Here is a 23097-nt window from a genome sequence, read left to right on the forward strand (position 1 = left end):
TAGATGAAAAGGAAAAAATCTAAAATGTCAGAAATGTTTATCAGTGTCTTGATGAAATATGTTTGTGGAACACAATGACAACTCATGTTCAAAATCATATCTTTAACTAGATGTTAACAAAGCTCCGTGGAGAGGCCCTGGGTACACTAAGTTCTTGAGTTCAGTCAGCTCAGCATTCTATTTCTATTCCCAGCTCAGCCACTCTTTAGCCAAATGAGCTTGGACAAGTTATTGTGCTGGACACATGGAGGCCAGAGATATAGTTCTGCTATTCAAAAAGGGAAGACATCTTGAAAATCATAAGCCAATGAGTTTGGCAAGGATGCTGTAAGGTTCTAGAGTGGGTCATTGAAGAACTAGGGTATGAAATGCTGAAAAATAAATGGGTGATCATAGGTACTGGTGTAAGTTAACTTAGAGAAAATAATCTTATTTCTTTTACAGAAAGTATTACCAGACTGAGAGAGTAAAGAAACATGATAGAAATTTATTCACTCAGTCATTTACTTATTCTTCCAAAAAACATTTTCTGAGACCTACTATGTGCCAGGCACTGACTGGGAAGACGGGAATATGCAGAGGAAGACCATGTGTTTGCCCTTAAAGAATATCCAGTTCCAGAGTGGATGCAACAACATACTGCATGCACACCCAATGGATGCTGTAGCAGAGGTAAACTGGATAAAGAGGCTCATGAAGAAGAGAAAGAAAGGGGACCGCGAATACATGAGTGGACTCAGAGGATAAGGATAAGTAGGGCTTTGACAGAGGAATGAAGGCTCAGTGGACATGCAGGCCTGGAATATCCCAGAGGGCAGTTTGCAGAGGCCCTGACAACTCTGGCTGGAGGTCTGTGTTAGCCACAGGTTAGCAGCAGGGAATACTGGAGACACCTTGGAGAAGCCTCACCTTAACAAGAGGTATAAATAGGCTCATGGGCCTCACCTTAACAAGAGGTATAAATAGGCTCATGGGCCTCACCTTAACAAGAGGTATAAATAGGCTCATGGAAGTTAACCAGTATCCCTAAAAGACCAGGCAGTTTGAGGACAAATTCAGCAGTTTAGATTCAGAATCCAATAGATAGAAAAAGGAAAGCTGGGCAAACATTTTCATGTGGGTTGACATCGCCTTTTTGCTTCTCTTTGGCTGACTATTTCCCACATGGCTTAGAGCAAGAAGCATGCAAATAAGATGAGGATTTTGCTATCTCCACGGTCTGGAGCCAGCGCAGTGATCTGGGACAAGGATTGTGGCTCGCTCAGAAAAGTGTATTTTCCCACATTATCTAAACACAACCCACATATGACTTCTCAGGAGCTCTACATATCTGGAATACAACCAACTTGGGAAAAGTCAACAGTTATCTTTCACAGGTGAGTTTTGTCCCCATGTCACCATCTACTTCTTGCCAATCCAAATTCTAACCTTTTTCCTCACAAGATCCCTTATCACAGAACTCTCTCTCCACCACATGTAACTCATTAAGTAATTTTCTGTTCCCTGGGTATGGGAATCATTTTCAGTAGCCATCACTGCTGCCCACTCTTCCCTCTGCCATCACATATGTCATCTTTAGCAAAATACTTGTCTTGACCTTAGGAATCAACCATTCTCTCTCCAAGCATGGGTACAATGTGGTTATAATTTCCTACTCTGAAAAAGCCACTGTTTTGTTACTGATTTACCCTAGAGTGGTAGCCTCCAAAGCAGCTTCAACTAAATGGCACAAAGTTAGGCACCTCAATTCAAACCAAAGAAATTTATAAATAAATAATATAATTAAATCCAAACATAGCCATTCAATGATCCTCAAATTCTTGGTACTGTGGCTTCCCTAGAATCTATCCTGTGTTCAAACTGAGTTTAAAAAGACAGAATTCACTAGGAATCTATCTAAGTGGCCTACATTTTTTGTATAAAAACCAAAATAACAACAATGTTAAATCTTAGCTTAACCACATGCTGATCAGGTAAGAATGATGTTGAAGTTTCCATGTGGGTATAATGAAACTGCCAAAAAAGTTAATGGAAGCTCGGACAATGCTAATAAGCAAGTACGATGGCTAAATTGCTTTGCTGTGCTCTTGCCAAATCATATGAAACTGTACAAATGAATGTAGACGGGCTGAAGCCTGGTCAGAGGGGACTGAGCATGATGGTAGGGCCTGTATATCATTTCCTCAAAAAACATTCACTGAGTGTGCACTAAATGTTGGAAGTTTTGCTAGCTTCTGGAGGAAAGATGAAAAGAAAAAAAACACTTGTTGCCCTTTCCGTCCTCATAGCCCATTCGGGGAATAAATAAGTAAATAAATTGTAACCAAACAACGTGATAAGTGAAACCATAGATGTATGAGGAAAGTGGTGTGAGTGCAGTAGGGAGGAGCACACGCAGATCTCAGATGCCTAGGAGAGTCAGGACCACTTCATTCACAGGTGCTGCCTGAGAACGGACTACAGCAAGGAGCTGTTAGAACTCCAGCTCTTCCAGAAAGGTAATGACGGAAAGAGAGATGTGGAGAAAGGTCTGGTGAAGTGGCAGTGGGAAGACAGAGAGAAGAGAGATGGGTGCATTGCCTCAGTTCAGTTCAGAGATGATGCAGCCTTGATAAAAGCAGGGATGGCAGAGATAAGGAAGCAGGGACAGACAGCGGAGGTGCTGTGCAGATCCCTCTGATGGGACTTGTCAAATAACCGTGGGGCTGTGGTGAAAAGAGAAGCTTTTAGATGCATCCTGTTATAATTGAAATAGCAACACAAGATGACTAACAAGATTTAGAGGAAAGGTTAATGAAATGAATTTGTTTCCAAATGTTCATCTCAAGGTCCTTGTGTCAAATACAGAATCTGATACCCTATGGGAGGTTGAACGAGGAAAACCAGACTTAGAGATCATATGTGCATGCTAGCGACTTGGGGGAGAGTGAGAGTGAGACCCTTCCACTCGGGGTAGAGATTTTGGGTGAGAGTGAGACCTCTTGGAAAGAACATGAGAACAAAGGACTGGTGTATGAATCCTGCAGAATGGATGAAGGGACTAGGCAGATTTGGACTGGAGAAAAGAACAGAAGCCTTAGTTCATTATGGAAGTCTTTCCTAAGCTGGTCTTGGTTAATGCCAGGGTCTTGGTTCACTGATGAAGCTTCATTGATGGAGATGCTCAAGCAGAGGCTGAAAGGAAATTTGCCAGGATACCGTCCAGGTGATTTAGGTATCACAGGGTGAATGGGCCAGATGATCTTTAGAATTATTTCCCAAGTTTCAGATTCTGGGATTCTGTACTTCTATGATAGAAAATGCAGTGGTTTTTTCTTTCTTTCTTTTTTTTTTCTGCTTCACTTTCTTTGGCAGCTATCACCAGTGCTTGCTGAGGATGGAGCTTCAATTAAAAGGGAAATGGAAGGAATATAGGGATGGCCTTCTGCCAGTAGTTGGGTCTGTGGCTAATGAATTATCTGTCTGTGGTAGCGAAGAAGGAAGCCAATTCCAAAGACAATACCTTCAGGCTTGCCCCCCTCACTCTCCCAACTATGAAGAGCTAAGGGCAAATGAATGGGAAACATATGAATGAAGTTTACTTTGAAATACTATGAATTTAAGGATTATTGGTAAAAGAACTTGAGCAAACCACACTTTGGGTTTTGCTGATCCAAAAATATCCGAATATAATTTATAGACCTTTTGATGCACTCACACAACTACTAGGTCTGCTTATCTATTAAATGTAGGAACACAAAGGGCAGAGTATAAGCCAAATGATAGTAGCCTTGATTTCTACCCTTCCATGGAATATTAGTTCTATCAAGGAATTTGTGATGGGAGGAAATCACTTTCAAAAGCCCATAGTCTATCACCCCAGAGAAAAATAATGAATACCCAGATAAAATAATCAATATATAGAAGAGCTTTCAATAAATTTGATCCAAGCTACTATTTACCTGGCCTGTAGCCCTTACATGTTCCAGGGACCCACAGTGTATTCTCTGGACATCAATTCAAGCCTTCTCAGGCAGTAGTAACAATATATGTACCAACCAATAAGACCCTCTTGGGGGATAGCAGGCCATGTATACTGGATTTTGCTGCAGCGCAGCTGAGATTGAAGAGTGAAGTAAAATATAAACTAGGAAAGAAGTGGATGGTTTGGGATTGCATTCTCTGTCAACTCCTATGGAGGGGAAAAGAGAAAGAATGGGAGAATAGAGAACAAAAGAAAGTATGAATATAGAATATTGATAAAATTGATTCATTCATGCAACAAATATTCACTGGCTTCCATTACGTAGAGACACTATTCTAGGTGTCTGGGATACAAAGAAAAAAAGATCTCTGCCCTTATGGAAATAATATTCTAGAAGAGGGCAATGGACAATAAGCCATACATATAACACATAAGTAAAATGATATCTGTTCAAGAAGGGTAAGTGCCATGAAGGGGAATTAAAGAGCAGGGTAAGGGGATTCCAGGGGCATAGGGATAGTGGCAAAGACTTAAAGGAAGTGAACAAGCAAGCCAAGCAGATCTCTGGGGGACAGGATTCCAAGACAAGCAGGGTGCTCAGTGCATTTAAGGAACAATAAGGAGGCAAGCTCAATCTATTAACATGAATTGATTCATGAAATGGTGATTGATTACCTATGATTTACCAAGCACTTTGCAGGCACTGCAGGAAAAATCTTAATCCCCAAACTGCAAAGAGCTATGGAGGAGATAATGGTATTAAAAAAAAAAAACTGTATGTTGAGTTTTCTATTGTGCCTTCTCTTTCCTACGACATTTTTAACTCCCTCTCCCCAGTCTTTTTCTCTCCCATCTCCCTATTTAATCTCCTTTTTTCCTTTCATCTCTGTTTTCTCACTCGTGACATTCCTTTCCTGTTCTCCTCTATCTTTTCCCCTTCCCCACCCTACCTTTATCTCCCCTTTCTCTCTCCAGTTCTCTCAGCCTCTTTTGCTTCTTTCAGGACTTTTTCTTTATCTCTGATTTTCTATAGTTTGAGAACAAAATGCCCAGGTGTAGTTTTTTTGGCATTTATCCTGCTGGGTGTTCTCTGAACTTCTGGATTTGTGATTTGGTGTCTGAAATTAATTTGGGGGGAATTCTCAGTCATATTTCTTCCATTCTCTTCTTTTTTCTACTTCTGGTAAATCCATTATGTGTGTTACAGTTTTAGTAGTTGTCCCACAGTCTTTGGATATTCTGATATGTTTTTCCTGCAACCTTTGTTCTCTTTATGTTTTGGTTTTTCAAGGGTTCTAATGATATATCCTCTAGCTTAGGGATGCTTTCCTCAGCTGTGTCCAGTCTGTTAATAAGCCCATCAAAGGCATCCTTCATTGCTGTTACAGTGTTTTTTATCACTAGCATTTTTTTTCTGATTCTTTCTTAGAATTTCCATCTTTCTGCTTACATTGCCCATCTGTTTCTTGCATGCTGTCTACTTTAGCCATTAGAGCCCTTAGCATAGTAATCATAGTTGTTTTAAATTCCTAGTCTGACAATTCCAACATCTCTGCCATGTCTGGTTCTGATGCTTGCTCTGTCTCTTCAAATTGTGTCTGTTGCCTTATAGTATGTGTTGTGATTTTTTTCTGATAGCTGAAACATGATGTGTTGAGTAAAAGGAACTACTGTAAAAGGCCTTTAGTAATGTGGTGGTGAGGTATGGGGGGAAGAGAAACGTCCTATGATCCTACAATTAGGAACTCAAGTTTTTTAGTGAAACTGTGCCTCTGGACTGTGAACTTTACAGGTGTTTCTCAGTTACTTTCACCCTTAGGTGGGACACAAAGCATAGATTCAGCTGAAGTTGGATTTGTCCCTTACCCCGCCCCCAGGCGGGTCAGGCTCTGGTTAAGTAGTTTTCCCTGAGGGTGTGCCTTGTTAAGAACTGAGTGCTCTGCTGTATTTCAAAATGACCCCTTTTCTCCTGTTGCTGGACACATGAGGGGATTTTTCTCTGATATTTACCATGGGAGTCTGGTCAAGCTCCTGCAGGTAAATCTCACAATATTGCAGGAGCCCCCTATGACTGGGTTAACTTGGAGTTTTTCATTCAGACTTGTCCACACTGAGCTTCCAGCAATCCATCAATTCCAGTTCAGGTTTCCCTACACTGGTGCTGGTTCCCACGGTGGCTTCTGCTCATGAGTGTCTGCTCCAGTTAAGTTGCTGTTCTCTGTATTTGCTTGTCTGTGTCTTCAATCTCGGGGACAGTGGTTGCCCCCTGTCTTGTGGAGCCAAGAAGAGTTGTTGATTTTTCAGTTTGTTCAGCCTTTTACTTTTTAGGATGGAATTGAGAATTCCAACCTCCTTATATGAGGAACTGGAAAACTCTCTTGGTCTCCCTACCTCAAACATCATTTTAATAAAATACATTTTTTCCAATTCACAATATTTCTGATTGAAATAATAGATGGAGAATAAAATTGGCAACAGCTAAAATGAAATACCTGATTACTGGTTTAAAGAGATAGAATAATCAAATCTTCAGATCAAAATTTAGATGAGCAAAATCTGACACAGAAGAATCAGACTTGGTGTAACCAATGACCAGAAATGGAAACTCATAATGGGAGAAAGCTGTAATCAGTAAAACTGGATATGAAAAAAGCTTCCACAGAGAACAGGATGCAGTAGTTCTCTGCCTCACTGTGGATATAACTCTTCTTCTCGTTCCAGGGTCTTTGGGGTCTTATTTGTTTTCTTTGGAAGGTCCTTTGGGAAACTTAGCAAGAGGTTCCCAAGAAATTTCTGACCTCTGTTCTAGTCTTACTTTTATTTTTGAAAATTTCCAGATATTTTTGAGTTACTTTAGAATATATTTGGAAAATTGAGAAAGGTCAGTTTTTTCATATAAAAAAGAAGATGGTCTTTTTTCAAACAACAGCTTATTTTATGAAATATCCAGTATCAGGGTGGCACAGATTTCATGGGTCCTGGAATGCATAATCTATGTATCCCAGAATTGGAAACTTTCCATATGTTGTGTTATTTATGAAAAGAAAAGAATGATGTCAAATCTGAGTTCCTGCAAAACCAATAATCATCTAAGCAGTATTTAATGCCTTCTCTTTTGGGAAAGACAGATATATAAAAACGCCAGTAATTACCAAATGTCAAAATAATATTGAACTGAATAAATAGTTGCCTACATTAAAATTCTCTTGAGGATCAGTTACATAGAACAAGAACAACTGACAAATCAAGCATGAAAGAGGAGGTGTTTATTTTTTTTCTCTCTCTATAAATTATACAGGGAACGAACAACTTCTACCGTGATTGTAAGAGTATCTAGATCATGTCTGCTTAAAATCTGTGGTAATAATACTGTCCAAACTTCTGCAGTGCATTAATTAGGTCTTCGATAAGCAGAGACACTGTCTCACTGTTGGTTTTTCCTGTTACGGCTGAGAGTTTGCAATCTTTCTAGAGTTTAAACAATTATTTAGTTATTGCTTTTAATGTATATTTACTCCATTGACAATGCTTTAAAATGATAATCAGCAGAAGAGAAAGGTTCCAAGATTTATTTTTGCAAGCAAGAAATAGGCCAGAGTAACAGCAGTGCTTCTTCTTGTCACAAGGAGGGAACAAGCCTACTAGGGACTATTCTGTTAGCTTGTGGAATTGTTTTCCTACTCACCTTCCCCCATTTCAAATATGTCATTTCCATCCTTTAAAACTGCAAAAGTTTTCTCATCCTGTAACCACACAGTGCCTAGCAGGACGCTTCACATATCGTAGGTTTTCAGTAAGTGTTTGCTAGATTGAATTAAATTCAAAACTCAGCCCCTACATGTTGCCGCTGTGCAAAAGCTGACCATAACTGTCCATGACCATTCTCATTACATTTTGGAAACTCTCATTAGTTTGCTGATATCACCTCTGTTTTCTTTTTCTTTGATCTTCAGTGGACTCGGGACATAAAGGTGGTAGAAGCATAGAAATGTAAACATGACCATCTTCCAAGTTTTAAAAGCACATGCACAAACATCCTCCTTTGTCATCATCACTTAGTGAATGCCTAATGAGGGTGATGTGCTGTTCGGGTTGCTGATCATACAAAGACAAATATGGCTGCAAGAATAGAACAATTTTTTATTTGGATATTGAATTGAGTACATCTGATTGTTCTATATTTCATGTGTTTATCATTATCACTGTAATGATTTAAAGTCCTTTTTTGTGTGTGCTGTTTTAATTGAGTATGGAGGTTACACAGCAAGGTTGTATTACTGTTTTAACTCATCTGTTTACCTATATTCTCTATTCTTCTGCAAATAAATTCTAGGATTTCTTGCTGACAGAAAAGAGGTAGACAATAGAATGGAAGAGATAAGATACTATTCTTTACAGGCATACCTTGGAGATACTTGGTTCCAATAAAAGCAGCTATCAGAATAAAGCAAGTCAAATGGTCTTTTTGGATTCTCAGTGTGTATAAAAGTTATGTTTCTACTATATTGTTGTCTATTAAGTGTGCAATAGCATTATGTCTGAAAAAACAATGCACATACCTAATTAAAAATATTTTTTTGCTAAAAAATGTTAACCAACATTTGGGCTTTCACTGAGTTATAATCTTTTTCCTGGTGGAGGGTCTTAATATTGATGGTTGTTTCTGACTGATCAGGGTGGTGGCTGCTGAAGTTTGGTGTGACTAAGGCAATTTCTTAAAACAAGACAACAATGAAGTTCACACATCCAGTGACTCTTCCTTTCACAGAAGTTTTCTCTGTGCAATACTGTTTGGTAGGATTTTACACACAGGAGAGCTTCTTTCAAAATTGAAGTCAGTCCTCTCAAATCCTGCTGCTGCTATACAACTGAATTTCTGTAATATTCTAAATCCTTTGTTGTTATTTCAACAATCTTCACAGTTTCTTCACCATGCAAGTCAATTCCTTCTCAAGAAAGCAGTTTATTTTCTCATCCATAAGAAACAATTCCTCATCCATTCAGATTTGATCATGAGATTGCAGCAGTTCCGTCCCAACTTCAAGCTCCACTTCTAATTCTAGGTCTCTTGCTATTTCCGCTGCAGCTGCAGCTACTTCCTGCACTGAAATCTTAAACCCTCAAAGTCAGCCATGAGGTCTGGAATCGACTTCATCCAGTTTCCTGTCACTGTTAATATACTGACCTCTTCTTGTGCATTATGAATGTCCTTAGTGGCATCTAGAATGGTGAATCCTTTCCAGAAGGTTTTCAATTTACTCGGCTCAGTTCCATCGGAGGTATCACTATCTATGGCAGCTACAGCCTAACAAAACATATTTTTTTCAGCAATAAGATTTGCAAGTTGAAACTCTTCCTCAATCCATGGGCTGCAGAATGGATGTTGTGCCGGCAGGCATGAAAACAAGAGTAATCTCATTGCACTTCTCCATCAGAGCTCTTTGGTAACAAGAGACATTGTCAGTGAGCAGCAATATTTTGAAAGAATTTTTTTTTCCTGAGCTGTAGGTTTCAACAGTGGGCTTAAAATATTCAGTAAACCATGTTGTAAACCGATGTGCTATAAACTAGGTTTTGTTGTTCCACTTACAGAGCACAAGCAGAGTAGATTTAGCATAATTCTTAAGAGCTCTAGGATTTTCAGAATAGTAAATGAACTTTGGCTTCAACTTCAAGTCCCCAGCTGCATTTGTCCCTACCAAGAGTCAGCCTGTCCTTTGAAGCTTTGAAGCTTAGCATTGACTTTTCCTCTCTTGCTATGAAAATCCTAGATGGCATCTTCTTCCAATATGAGGTTGTTTTGTTTCTCTGAAAATCTGTTGTTGAGTGCAGCCCCCTTCATTAATGATTTGAGCTAGACCTTCTGGACAACTTGCTGCAGCTTCTCCATCAGCACCTACTGCTTCACCTGTACTCTATGTTATGGCTCTTTGCCTTAAACCTCAGGAACCAACCAACCTCTGCTGGCTTCAGACTTTTCTTTTGCAGCTTTCTCCCCTTTCTCAGCCTTCATAGAATTGAGAGTTAGGGCCCTGCTCTGGATTAGGCTTTGGCTTAAGGGAATGCTGTAGCTGCTTTGATCTTCTATGCAGGCCACTGAAACTTTCTCCATATAAGCAATAATCCTGTTTTGCTTTGTTATCATTCATGTGTTTACTAGAGTAGCACTTTGTCTTCAAGAACTTCTCCTTTGCATTCACGACTTAGCTAACTGGTGCAAGAGGCCTAGTTTTTGGCCTGTCTCAGCTTTTCAAATGCTTTCCTTAGTATGCTTCATTATTTCTAGCTTTTGATTTAAAGTGACAGACATGTCACTCTTCCTTTCACTTGAGCACTTAGAGGCCATTGTGGGGTTGTCAGCTGACTTAATTTCAATATTGCTTTACCTTGAGGAATAGGGAGGCATGAGGAGAGGGAGAGAGAGAGGGAACCACCAGTTGATGGAGCAGTCAGAACACAATTTATCAATTAAATTCACCATCATATATGGGTGTGGATTGTGGTGCCCCAAAACAATTACAATAGTAACACCAAAAATAACTCACACAGATCACCATAAGAAAACATCAATAAATAATAAAATGTAATTATAATTAAAGTGTACACAATTTGAATGTTTTCATCAAAGTAACATTAAAATAAATGTAAATAATTTGTTGAATTATTTTAATATTTTAAAATTCAAAATTCAAAATTACCTATTAAAATTAAAGGCAAATGCAAATTATAATTGTTATTAAACTTTTAAATAAAATGTAAACAAAGCTAAAAATTCTTACTTAATACTTCGATATTTCATAAATCTTATTATAGATTTTTATAAATATCAAATTATTCATGATTCCAGCATTCACCATTTATATTTTAACTGCCAATTTAATTAGCATCATGCTTTATGCATACTATATTTAAGATTTCATATATACAAATATAAATTTAGAGTAATGTAAATTGTTTAATAGTATAAAATATTCCTCAGCCATCTTATGCAACTTCTTTGTTAGTAATTATGGAAGCATGAATTGGCACACAAAGAAAACCAAGAAATTTACCTCTGCTAAGAGACTAAATTCATTGTGAAAGAATCTACTGAGTTTGTATTATCTAAGAGGATTTGACATGTTAATTAATTTATGTTTTCCCTTTTCTAAATATCTGTGTCTCTCAAATCCCTCTTGCATTTCTAACTATTGTTAGTCTCCAAGGGTGAGAATTTTAACCCATCACAGTGAATCAAGGGAAAATCATGAGAGTCAATGTACAGTTTTAATGCTTAATAAGCCATTCTTTCAAAACACTCCACAGTACCAGCACTACATAGGTTGTGATTTATTCTCTGGCCCCAAGGTAACAGTGTGCAGTTTAGGGACGGGAACAACAGGCCAAATAGTCAAGGGCTGTACTTCCACAGCACATGATACAGGCATTTGTTCTTAGCTAGGGCCCTCTTGGTGTCAGAAACTTTCTGAGCCTCAGCTTTTTATCTTTGAAAGATGATAATTTCTCATTCATAGTACCATTTTGAAAATAAAATTATATAACTGCTGTAGATTATCTGGTACATGGTAAGTTCTCAAAACATTGTAGGTATTACTATTAACTGGCAAAGAATTATGGAAATTGACTCCATTGTCTCCTCTTATCCCCGGTTTCACTTTCCAAGATTTCAGGCACCTGAAGCCAACCAGGTGACCTTCCTGATGGATCGTCAGAGGTCAGTTCCAGCCTCACATTACATCACAGTGCCTATGTCGTCCATCACTTAATCTCAGCACATTCAACCATCTCACGTCATCATAAGAGGAAGGGCGAGGACAGTACAATGAGATACTTTGAGAGAGAGAAGCTTATATTATAGTATATTGTTTTAATTGTTTTATTATTATTGTTAATCTTTTACTATGCCTAATTTATAAATTAAACTTTATCATAGGTATGTATGTAAAGGAAAAAATATAGCGTATATAAGGCTTGGTACGTGGTTTCAGGCATCCACTAGGGGGATGTATCCCCGTGAATAAGGGGGACAGCTGTATACTGAATTCATTCATCAACTAATATGTACGGATCCTACTATGTGCCAGGTGGATAGGCAGGGTGCTGTTTTGCACTAGGAGCAGAACATTTTTGCAAGGGATCCAGACATATAATAGTGATTTGAAAGTGCTGGGCAAGCTTAGATAACAGAAGAATGGACTTGGCTTGGGGGAGTCAGGCAAGGCTTGGGGGATGTTACATAAACACTAGCAGGATGCGGAGGAATTTCCCAGTAGAGAATGGGAAGGCGCTTGGGCAGAGGATGGCAAAGACATGGAGTATGAAAGGGCTTTTCAAATCAAGGCAAGTAACAATGTGGAGAGGGACAGAGTAACCATGTTAGGCCCCTGCGATGGTTATATTAATCTGACAAGACCCAGTTTGCTTGTGCGGAACTAGGCCAGAGGGGCCATAGTAATCTTTCAGCAGTGTGGCACCAGTTGGACTCAAAGAAAATTCCAGATCCTAAGACGCAGAACTTTTGATGAGTTAGTTGCCTTAAGAAGGATTGATCACAGCCCCTCAGTACAGTAATGTTTGTTAGTACACACCACTTTCCTTAAAATACACCAAAATTGAGGGCAGAAGGGAAACTGTTATTTTGGACCTAAAATGTATCAATTTCTAGCTCTTCATTCCCCTATAATTTCTGTGATGGGTTGCTGTTTTCACCAGAAGCACCCAGTGACATAGTCTAAAAATGGCTGTAACCAAAAAATGCAGGCTTCTTAGTTAATAACAAAACAGTACTCTATCCCAAAGGCAAAAAGGGGAGGCAACACAAAATTTCTCCGCAGAAAATGTATCCTCCAATCTTGTACAGGTTTGTGCAAATCATCCAAAATATTTAACTTGCAACCTGTGAAGGTAACAGCATGGCTAATGCATCAGAAAGAATTACAGTGAGAAGAGGGAAAAGACCTACAGCCACATCAAATGCCCTCGGGTGGGCAGAATCTAAGAAGGGTGACAATCACCCCTCAGGACACCTCCAGTGCCCACAGCAGAACTCCCAGGGAAAGTAACAGCCGTGCTACTCTGCCAGGGGTGCGTGGAGGGGTTCTCCAAGGACAACACCCTTTCAACGCAATCCCGCTGATAAGAGATGGAGGAGGGGCACATAGTTGTGGAGGTGGGAATTGACTCTGAGGCTCCAATAGGCGACAAGCCTTTGAAAAGCACAGGAATTAAATTCACCCTGGAATGTGTTAGTTGTATTATCTAACAGCTACTGACACCTCTTATAAACTAGGGATTCATTTACCACGTAATTTTAATAGCGACTCAATTTCATGGGAAGAGGTTTTCTACTTATATTCAGTATTCTTTTCTAATTATGATCTCTCATTGTAGTCTTCCAGTGTTTCACAGCTATTTAGATAGATTCTATGGAAAGCCTAAATTAGAAAATAGGTCTTTAATAGTTTTTTTTTTTTTTAATTAAAGGAAATGATTTGTTTTAGTCTACTCACCATTCCATGATTCAGCCACCCGGGGATAAAATTATCAAGCAACTTCGGGTAAATCATCTCTCTGTCATAGGCATAAATGATCCAGAACACCGCTACCACAAACTGGAAGGGAAAAGAAATCCTTTATCACAAAGTCACCAACTCTTCACAACATACAACTTGCTGGTTGTCTATTGTTAAAACAACCCAACAGAGTTTGCAATCTGCAGTGAAAGACGATCAGTGAGCCAGCTAATGACTAGAAAGATAGTTCTAACTTCTTTCCACGAGTGGTAACGGTTGGGGTTCCTCCTCATTTCTTGAGTTCACAAATGTGTCCTCTCAGGCATAGGGATCTTTTAGGGAAGGAGAGCGGAGCTCTGCTGTCTGGAACAGCTGCCTTTCAGGACTAATTCTGTTGGTTTGATTCCTGTCAAGATCATTTAAAAGCTCATTGGTGGTTTTTTGGATCTCATTCCCAACTTTACAAGGTTAGCACATGTTTAAGAACTGTATTGTATTTTCCTTGAATGCATCATGTGGTTTAAATTAATCTTCACATTCTCAAGTTTCTGTTTCACCTTCAACAGCATTGAAATCACTGGTATAAACTGTCCCAAAGTCACACTTCCAGCAATGTATTAATTTGAACAACCTAAGCAGGGGCTTTCACTGCACTGAGAAGCAGACTATATGGAGGGTCAAGGAAGTCCCTATTCTTATAGTATAAGTCCCTATTCTTATAGTTCCAGAGGTTTATTTTGGGCCAGCAGAAATATATCACCAAACAAGAGTAAAGTACTAATTATTATTTTATCTTTCCTCAAACTAATGGTGAGAGAAGTTCAGGTAGAATAGAGAAATGAATGGCCCAAGGTCTTAACTTTCAGCATAGAATTTAAAAGAAAAAAAATAAGTTATCCATACCCTGCATTTTATTAATACAAATAGGAAATACTTTAATGTCACTTTTTATAAGACACCTAGTGATTTAAGCTTAAGGCTAGTAATTAGAAGGGTTCCAAAGTTCTGTTCCAAGTATGTTGGTTATGGCATGAGTAATCTTAGCCTAAAAAAAATTCACCCTTAAAACCAAGGATGTTATGAACATTTATTGTTTTATAAAAGACACTGAATGATAATTACAATAGGCAACTATAGATTATACACATAGTTTTAATACCAGATTGGGATACCCAGTTATTTATCTTGCTTTTGAGTCAACTATTTTCATTCAGTACATAAATGTGCAAGATGAAAGAAGAAACTATTATTAGCTTAATGTTAACTATCATTAAGATCTTCCCAAGCACAATGAATCATTTCTTGAATTATCCACAACTTTGGTGTATTCATACCACTGCAGACTGCACATGTCCTGAATATCAATGCTACTTGCCCTTAAACCGGGGTCCCAAGCTGTAATGAGCCTTGCTACTCAAAATGTGGACCCATGGGTCAGCAGCACCCTGTCACCTGAGAGCTTGTTAGATGTGTTCTGATTCTGCACTTGAATAAGATGCATTTTAATGATCCTGCATTTTAATATGAGGTCATTCATATGCACATTCAAGTTGAGATGTCCTGCTTTGGGAGGCCCTGCTCCAGCCTCTTGAGCCTTCTCTCTCCCTATGGAGTGAGGCATTACCCGGGCCAACTGGCTTATCTACGCTGAGCCTGCACCCTTCCTCTTCTACACCACATTCTGGGAAACCATGACCCTGGAATTTTTGCCTAAAAAGACACAAGTATGCCTCAGGGCCCATGTGGGTCTGACTCCAGAGGGTTGACTGCACAATAAATACGTGTGCATATGTCTACACACGGGCATCAAGCTATGTCAATCCTGGATGGAGCCATCAGTGGAAATCCCTTTACCTTGCCATATAATATAATTCTATCATGAGAGTGACATCCTATCACATTCACAGGGCTCCTGCCACCTTCAAGGTGAGGGGATTGTACAGGCCTATACAGCAGAGGGCAGAGGCTTGAGGCCATCTTAGAACTCTGCTTACCATATGCTTCCACTCTTCTTTCCAAAATTGTTTTGGATATTTTAAGTCCTTTGCATTTCCATTTCCATTTAAATTTTAGAATTTCAACTTGTTAATTTCTTCAGAAACACCCTCTCTGATCATGCCTGTGCTGAATCAATATATTAAATTTAGGGAAAAACGACACTACATATTTCATATTTTTTATGCTATTGTAGACAGTATTAATTTTTTTACATTCTTTGTTGCTAGCTTATAAACAAATGATATTTGTATATTGACATTGTGTCCTGTATCTATGCTAAATTCACTAAGTAGTTTAAGTAGTTATTTTATAAGTTATTTAAAGTTTTTTATATTTACACAATCTGCAAATAGTTTTTCTTTCTTTCTTTACAATTTATTGCCTTTTACTTTTTTTCCTTTCTTATTGCCCTTCCCAGTAACTTCGTAGTGTTGACTAGAAGTGATTAAGAGTGAGCATCCTTGCCTTCTTCCTTCTCTTAGGGAAATGATTCAGTCTTCCAACATTTAAGTTTGATATTAACTTCAGGTTTTTCTTTGCCTTTTTCAAGTTGAGGAAAACCTATTCTTAACTTATGTATGTAATGAATGAGTGCTGAATTTTTTTCAGATAGCTTTGTTGTATATCTTTTCAGATGATAATATAATTATTCTCCCTTATTCTGTTAATATAATGAATTATATTGATTTTTTAATGTTAAACCAACCTTGAATTCCTGGCCATTCATTATTTGTATTATCACTTTTATATATTGCTGGATTCAACTGGCTAATATATTTTTAAGGATTTTTTTCATCTTTAATCATAAAGTATATCGAGCTGTACTTAGTCTTCTTTTCTCATAATTTTTTTCTAATTTTGGTAATAGGATAATGCTTCCCTCAAAACTGGGAAGTGTTTCCTCCTCTATTTTCTGAAGTATGTTGTGCAAGATTGGTATTATTTCTTTCTAAACTATTTGATGTACTTCTCAAGGGGAGCCATCTGGATTTGTAAGTTTTCTTGTGAAACGATCTAATTGTGAATTCAATTCATAGATACAGAGTTTTCAGGTTTTCTATTTTTTTTTTCTTGAGTTAGTTTTAGTCTTGTTTGCCTTTCATGGAATCTTTCCATTTCATCTAAGTTTTTGAAATTATAAAGTTGTTCTTAATATTCCACTATGGAAATCAGCAAATACTACATATCGAGTAGTTCCCTTCTGGAGAAACAGTTGTCAATCATTTATGAGCACACCACTGTGAGAGTTCATCTCTGTCCACCATGGACGATCACTCATGGCGTCTCTGCCACATGTGAAGCATTTTGAGTCAATACTTGATAGTGCAATATGATCAGCCCTTTGACTCATATCATATAATGAGGGAACTGTATGGGTTATTAAAGTGAAGTGACTTCAAGAAGGTGTTAGTCACCTTTCTTAGTGTAACACTAGAAGATCAAGAGGCCCTGCTAACTGAAACAACCAGCCATGTAAATAATTCTTGAGATATAAACACAGCACAGGTGGTAGCTTCTTGGCTTCCTGCACTGATACCCTCTTAATAGTATGGCCATCAGCAAATCCAAAACAAGTTTGAATTCTAGTACCAGGACATGGATATGAAACAAAAATAGGTTCTCTTGGACAGGCTAAGTGCTACTGAAACATTCCACTCTTGTGGCCAGCTATTCCTCAGCACACATCTGCTGCTTCTCTGCAGCTAGGACCAGAATACGGTACTTGAACTGAGAGGGGAAGGAACAGGGTTGATTTCCAGTCATTCAAGCTTCCCAAACAAAATACTTGTATTACAGCTAGTCATTGAGGCCTCATCTGAATCCCTGGGATTATTAGAAATGAATGCAAAAGAAAACTGGCCTCACACTTTTTTGTAACGAATCTCTCATACAGAGTCCAACAGAAGGAGGAGCTAATCAAGTTTAGTCCACTTACAAGAAGAAGCTTTGCTGATCACTGGGAAGTTCTTTGGAATTTATGATTAGAATGCAAAGGATGCTGCCATGAAGGAGGCTAAAGAGAAAAGTAACTTATCTACAGACTGGTCTATAAAGTCCATTTAGCATGATCTCAAATATCCACTGTTGAAGGAAGGAATGAGAAAACAAATGGATGTATCTTTGAAACTTTAGCAGGACGTGATCCTGTGAAATTGTTCTACTTTTTAAAACTAATTTCAGACTTTACCAACTACTGATTGGGACAAATTTAAGTTCTGTTTTGGGCTCTATTACTTTGCCTTCTGATTTCTTTTCCATGATTTGCTCTCCCACCAATTTTTCTCATCGTCATACTATTGCTGAGAAGTAATATTTAGACATGTTTCCAGTTGTGATTTCTCTTTCCAAACACACAAAGCATGCGAATAAGTTGTGTGCTCTGGATGCGAGCTGGCCTTCCCTCTGGTGGCCCCCAGGAAGAGAGTGAATGTCTCATTTTGACATAGTCCTTGTCTTCCCACCTTCTGGATCTAGGAGAGCCTGCATCCTTAAGTGCTGTTTTCTACCTGACTGCCCCCAGCCATACCCTCAAATTCAGAAATGCACTGTGAAGCAAGGGGCCCTCTGAAATGTTACAGCATATTTTGCTCCAGAGTACAATTAGATTCCAGTACTCATTTCTAGAAGCATGACACAGAAGTTCTCTACTGGTGATATGAAACTGTGAGTAATCTATTTTTTATGCTATGCATTCTCAATTACCTTAAAACCAGAACCTCTGTTTGGAAAGTTTCTAGAGCACATGTTGGTGTTTTGTTTTTTTTCACGGCTTTCAACTATCATCTTCTTGGTAGAATTTATTATTTATCCGTACTTACCTACATTTAGCTCCTTAATTATCTCTTCTGATGGTGTGTGTGTGTGTGTGTGTGTGTGTAAATGTAAGAATAAAACCCCAACTCCTGTAAGTGCCTTTATGATTTGGTGCCTGCCTTTCTCTCCAACCTCAGTTTCTACCAGATTCTTCTCTCTCCCTAAGCTCCGACTGGCAATGTGATGGTTGTAAACTCATTAAGCTCTTTCCTGCCTCAAGATCATGCTAAGAGATGCTAAATGACTCTGTTTGGGAACAGGAGGTCTGAGATGCATGGGGACAGTAGGGAAACGTTCTTATCCTTTCTCAGCTTCAGACATCAGAGTGATAATGTTAAATGTGGAAATGGGCCAGTGCATCTGCTCTGCACGAAGGAGGATGAGGGCATGTTAAGGTAAATAAGAAGGGATCCATTGTGACCAGCCTGAATGTACAGCTCATGCTCACTGACAAAGACCAAGCTTCCTGTCACCATACCTAAGGGCTGTGATCCAAATGCGTCAAGGGGAAAGAAATTAGTGTAGCCCAGAAAGAAGTCATTCTCCGGGGAGGTGGTGGTAGAAAATAGAAATTCAAGTTTCCCTAGCTCAGGTCCCTTAACTGTCTCCAGTTCTATCCTTGCACACATAGATGGCTCTGGAAAAACAGACCAAGTTAAGGATGAATAATCATAAGGAAAGAAATAGCATGGAATGTATTCATAGATACGGCATACAGAAAAGAGAATGACAATGGAATGTGATAGTGGAAAACGACCAAAAGAAAGGGCAACTGAATAATATAAACCAGAAAAATTATTAATTAACTTATGATCAAGTAATTCTCCATTAAAGAAAAGGGCTCAAAGTTAAAAAACTAAGATTAAAGAATAGAAGTTAGAGCAAAATAAGAGGGTAAAAGTGAACAGATAAAACTTATGAAATAAATAAGATATAAAAAATAAAACCACAAAAAATTGAAAATCACATTAAAAGCAGTAAAGGGGAAAACTGCCTCTGATAAAGGCAGTGGGGGTTTAGTTTTCTGCAGTTCTGTATACTACATACACTGAAAAACCTTCTGCTGTGAAACACTGGATACTTAATAATTTACAGCAAATATGCTTTCAAATGTATTACTGAACAGAGAGGAAAGGAATGGAAATCACTAAAAGCCAAAAAACAAGGAAAAACCAGACCAAAAAAATAACAGGGTGAAAAACAGAAAACAGTAGCAAACACAGAACCTGGGGCTGCCCTGGGAATAAATGCCAACACTCTGAATTATGGCCCTGGAGACGGATGACTCAGGGGCCCACATAAATTGGTGGAGCAGGCATGGAACCTGAGGGGCCTGGCCCAAGGAGGGGCCATACCTTTATGAACAGGTAGGCTATAGAAAGTACCCTTCATCCGGTTAAATAGTTTTCTATTCCTAATTGCTAAGACTTTTTTAATCCAAAAGGTTTCATTTCATTGAATTTTGTTCAGCACAGAGATCATCATTTTTCCTCCTTTATCTTTGTGTTCATGAAAGCTATGTATGGTAATTAAACAAGGTCAGCAAAATCAGAAAATAACTTATACTTATATCAAATAACTGAATGGGTATTGTAGTGCTTGCCCTAGACCCCGTCTTCAGGGCCCGTGCATACCTCCCCCAGATGTTGGGAATATGGGTTGGTGGCCACTGTCAGCTGCATCCCTCACTGGGAGCTGCCCTCTGCTACAGGGAACAGCCTTGTCCAAGGTCATGCTCCCTCCTCAGGGGCACTCTCAAGCCAACCACTGATGCAAGCGTACAAAGACCCGTCCTTTTGCCTCAATTCAGGGCAACTCTAAAGAGTCATCCAGCTCTAGAGCTCCCAGGACACCTGTTACAACTGCACATGGGTCATCTTCTCCTTTACCCAATGCTTTCTTTCTCACTTCCTCACAAGCGATCTCCCAAGAGCCTGCTCCTGCCTGAACTCTCCATCTCACAGCCTGCTTACAGACAGTCAGCTCTAAGACCATGCCTTTTATGTCTAAGTGCAACAGACAGGTATTTTTAAACATGGAACTAACTGTAATAAAGAAACCATCATAAAGAAATGTATAAAGAATAAAATTTTTTTGTCACCTTGCAGAGATAGTCATTGTCAGAAGAACAGGTATATCCTTCAGGATCTTTTTCCATGCATGTAAAATGCATTCCATGCATCATTTTACAAAAGTAGATCAGCCTGTGCACAGGGGACCCACTTACAATGAGTAGTTTACTCTGGGTCTCTCTGAAGCAGCTATACCTAGTCTTTTGCAATATTTTAATTGAAGGAGAGACTCTATTTTTCTTAAGTGCTTCATAATACCCCACTGTGATTATGCACCATAATCCACTTAAGCCCTCACTAGTGGATATGCACAGTTGTTCCAGTTATTACGATTTCCAATAATGTTGCAATGGACATGTTACACGTATGGTCTTACGCACCTATATGAGTACCTCAGAGGAATAAATTATTAGAAGTGAACCTCCTAGACCTGGCTTCACCAATGCCTTTTGAGATGACTTTCACAAAGCTCTTCTGGCATTCCCTGCTCCCGGTGCCCACACTGTTCCAATCCTGGACTACTGCAGTAGCCTTGGCTACACCCACTGGCTTCAGTTTCCTTTTTATTCTGTCTATGCTTTTTCTTGGCTTCAGAATAACCTTACTAAAATGTTTAAGAACTTCCTAGTTTAAAACTTCCAAAGGCCCCCACTTATTGCAGAATAAAATAAAAACTCCCCATATGATCTGGTCCAAGATTTTCTCTCCAGACCCTTCCCAGCTTCTTCCAGGAACCCAGTCACCAGTCGATGTGTAGTTTCCCAGACACACTTTCAAGTATTTATTCCTTTGTGCTTTCTATAACTGCAGCTTGAAAATCATTACAATTCTTTTTATTCAAAATCCAAAATCTATCTAGTGCCCTGTTCATTGTGCAGTTATTCACCCCCACCTCCCCAAATTTGTCAGAAGTAATTACTCCTTTCTCTGTCCTCTGCTTAAAACACTAGCCCATTTAACTCTGATTCTTATATGCCCTTCAACTTGCTGGCCCCTCTAAGCTAATGGAGGGCTCCTTCTACCCTCCAGGACCTGTCAAATGCTGTTCCCTTTGCCTGGAGGGCTTCCCCTACCCCTCCCAGCTCATCCTTACCATATGGACAATTCAGAAATGGCATAATCTCCAAGAAGTCTCTCCTGAGTTGCCCCAGACTTGGCCTGCCTTTCCACGCACGTGCCCTCATAGCATTTTATGCTTTTCCTTCATGACACTGAGTGTACTTATGATGAAACAATTGCCTGGGTGACTGCTAGTTTTTCTTCCCAGGGGAATGCAAATCCATGCAGACAAGGACCAGTATATTTCTTCTCTGTTGCATCCTCACATCTTTCTTGGTGCTTTACACTTTTATTTCTTAACTCTTTATTTTGAAATAACCAAAAACTCACATGAAAAATAATACCAAGAGTTCCTAAGTATCCTTCACCCAGCTTTCCTCAATGATGACATCTTACACATGCATGGTGTTTTCAAAACCAGAAAACTGACACTGGTCCAATGTTATTAACTAAATTATAGAACTATTCACATTTTACCAGTTTTTATGTGCACTCATTTTTTTGGGGGGTGTATTTTACTACGATATTTTACCACATGCATACATCTGTGTAACCTCTACCATTATCAGGATTCAGAAATGTTCCATAACGACAAAGAAACTCCCTGATACCACTCCCTCAGAGCCACACCCATCCCATAGCCTTCACCCTGGACAACCATGGATCTGTTCTCCACCTCTACATTTGTCATTTGGACAGAGCATCATATAAATGTAATGTTTCCTAGTGCTTTATGAAGGCTAGCTTCTGTCAATGTTGTCTCAACTATCTATGGCCCAGAGGCGTTACAAGCCAGATCTTACTTAAGACTCATGTTTATTATTTTTCCTGTCTTATAGATGAGGATATTTAACCTTAGAGGATTTTAGTAACTTTCTCAGAGTCAAAAAGTTAATAAGTGGCCAAGCCAGAATGTAGGGCTAAACAGAGGGACTGCAGAACCAACACTTGTAACCACTTTACATACTTATCCTACAAAGTAGGTAGTACATACTCTTGAAGGAATTAGTAATTGAATGAAGGAATAATTAAATGCTGAAGACTACTTCATTTCTGGGTCCTCTAGAAAGGTCTGCGATAGCAGGAATTCAGTGAATATCTGGTGAGTAAAATGTTTGGTTAATTATTCTAGAAAAATCAAAAGGAAAAGAAAGATGGTTACATGTGGAAAAAAATTGCCAAGCCCATTCTCTGGATTGAACACAATATATACAAAGCCACAGGCAGGAGTATGGAATGCAGAACAAGCCAGGAGAATCATTACAGTCTTCACTAGGAATAAATGCATTAAAGAATCTCCAGCATCTCAGCAAGGATTATTTGACCAGGTACATCTTCCCTGTCACAGACTCATATCCACAGAAAAGAGAAGCTGTGCTATTTTAGAATATTTGCCGGTCCTAGCTGATATCTGGTCTTGACTTGCACTTTGGATCCATGATCCCCTCCTTAATCAAATTTTAGCTAGCAAGCTCCTTACTCTTATGTCATTATTATTTGTCCTAATATATGATATATGTTATTATATCTTATCTTATTAATATCTTATCCTTATTCTTACCTTATTCTCATGTCATCTTTGGGATGCAAGTCTTTCCCCAGAATACCAGCTTATGGGGCTGGGTTCCTATGAGGTAGAGTCCCCAGACTTTTTGCCCAGGACCATGACCTGTGTAAT

General features: G+C 38.9%; 1 protein-coding gene across 7 annotated transcripts in view; it reads right to left on the reverse strand.

The window, feature by feature from the left end:
• AIG1 (androgen induced 1) overlaps window positions 1–23097 on the reverse strand; it is a 232399-nt gene that overhangs the window by 129304 nt on the left and 79998 nt on the right. For 6 of the 7 annotated variants that reach the window (XM_036906830.2, XM_036906829.2, XM_036906828.2 and 3 more), the window contains exon 4: window positions 13474–13575. In XM_036906830.2, coding sequence (XP_036762725.2) covers window positions 13474–13575 — 102 coding nt within the window. Of the gene's footprint in view, window positions 1–10832; window positions 11795–13473; window positions 13576–23097 lie in introns of those variants that run through there. The other variant, XM_036906832.2, reaches the window with a different exon arrangement.

The sequence above is a fragment of the Manis pentadactyla genome, chromosome 12 (genome assembly GCF_030020395.1).
Source record: "Manis pentadactyla isolate mManPen7 chromosome 12, mManPen7.hap1, whole genome shotgun sequence".
Classification (NCBI taxonomy): Eukaryota; Metazoa; Chordata; class Mammalia; order Pholidota; family Manidae; genus Manis; species Manis pentadactyla.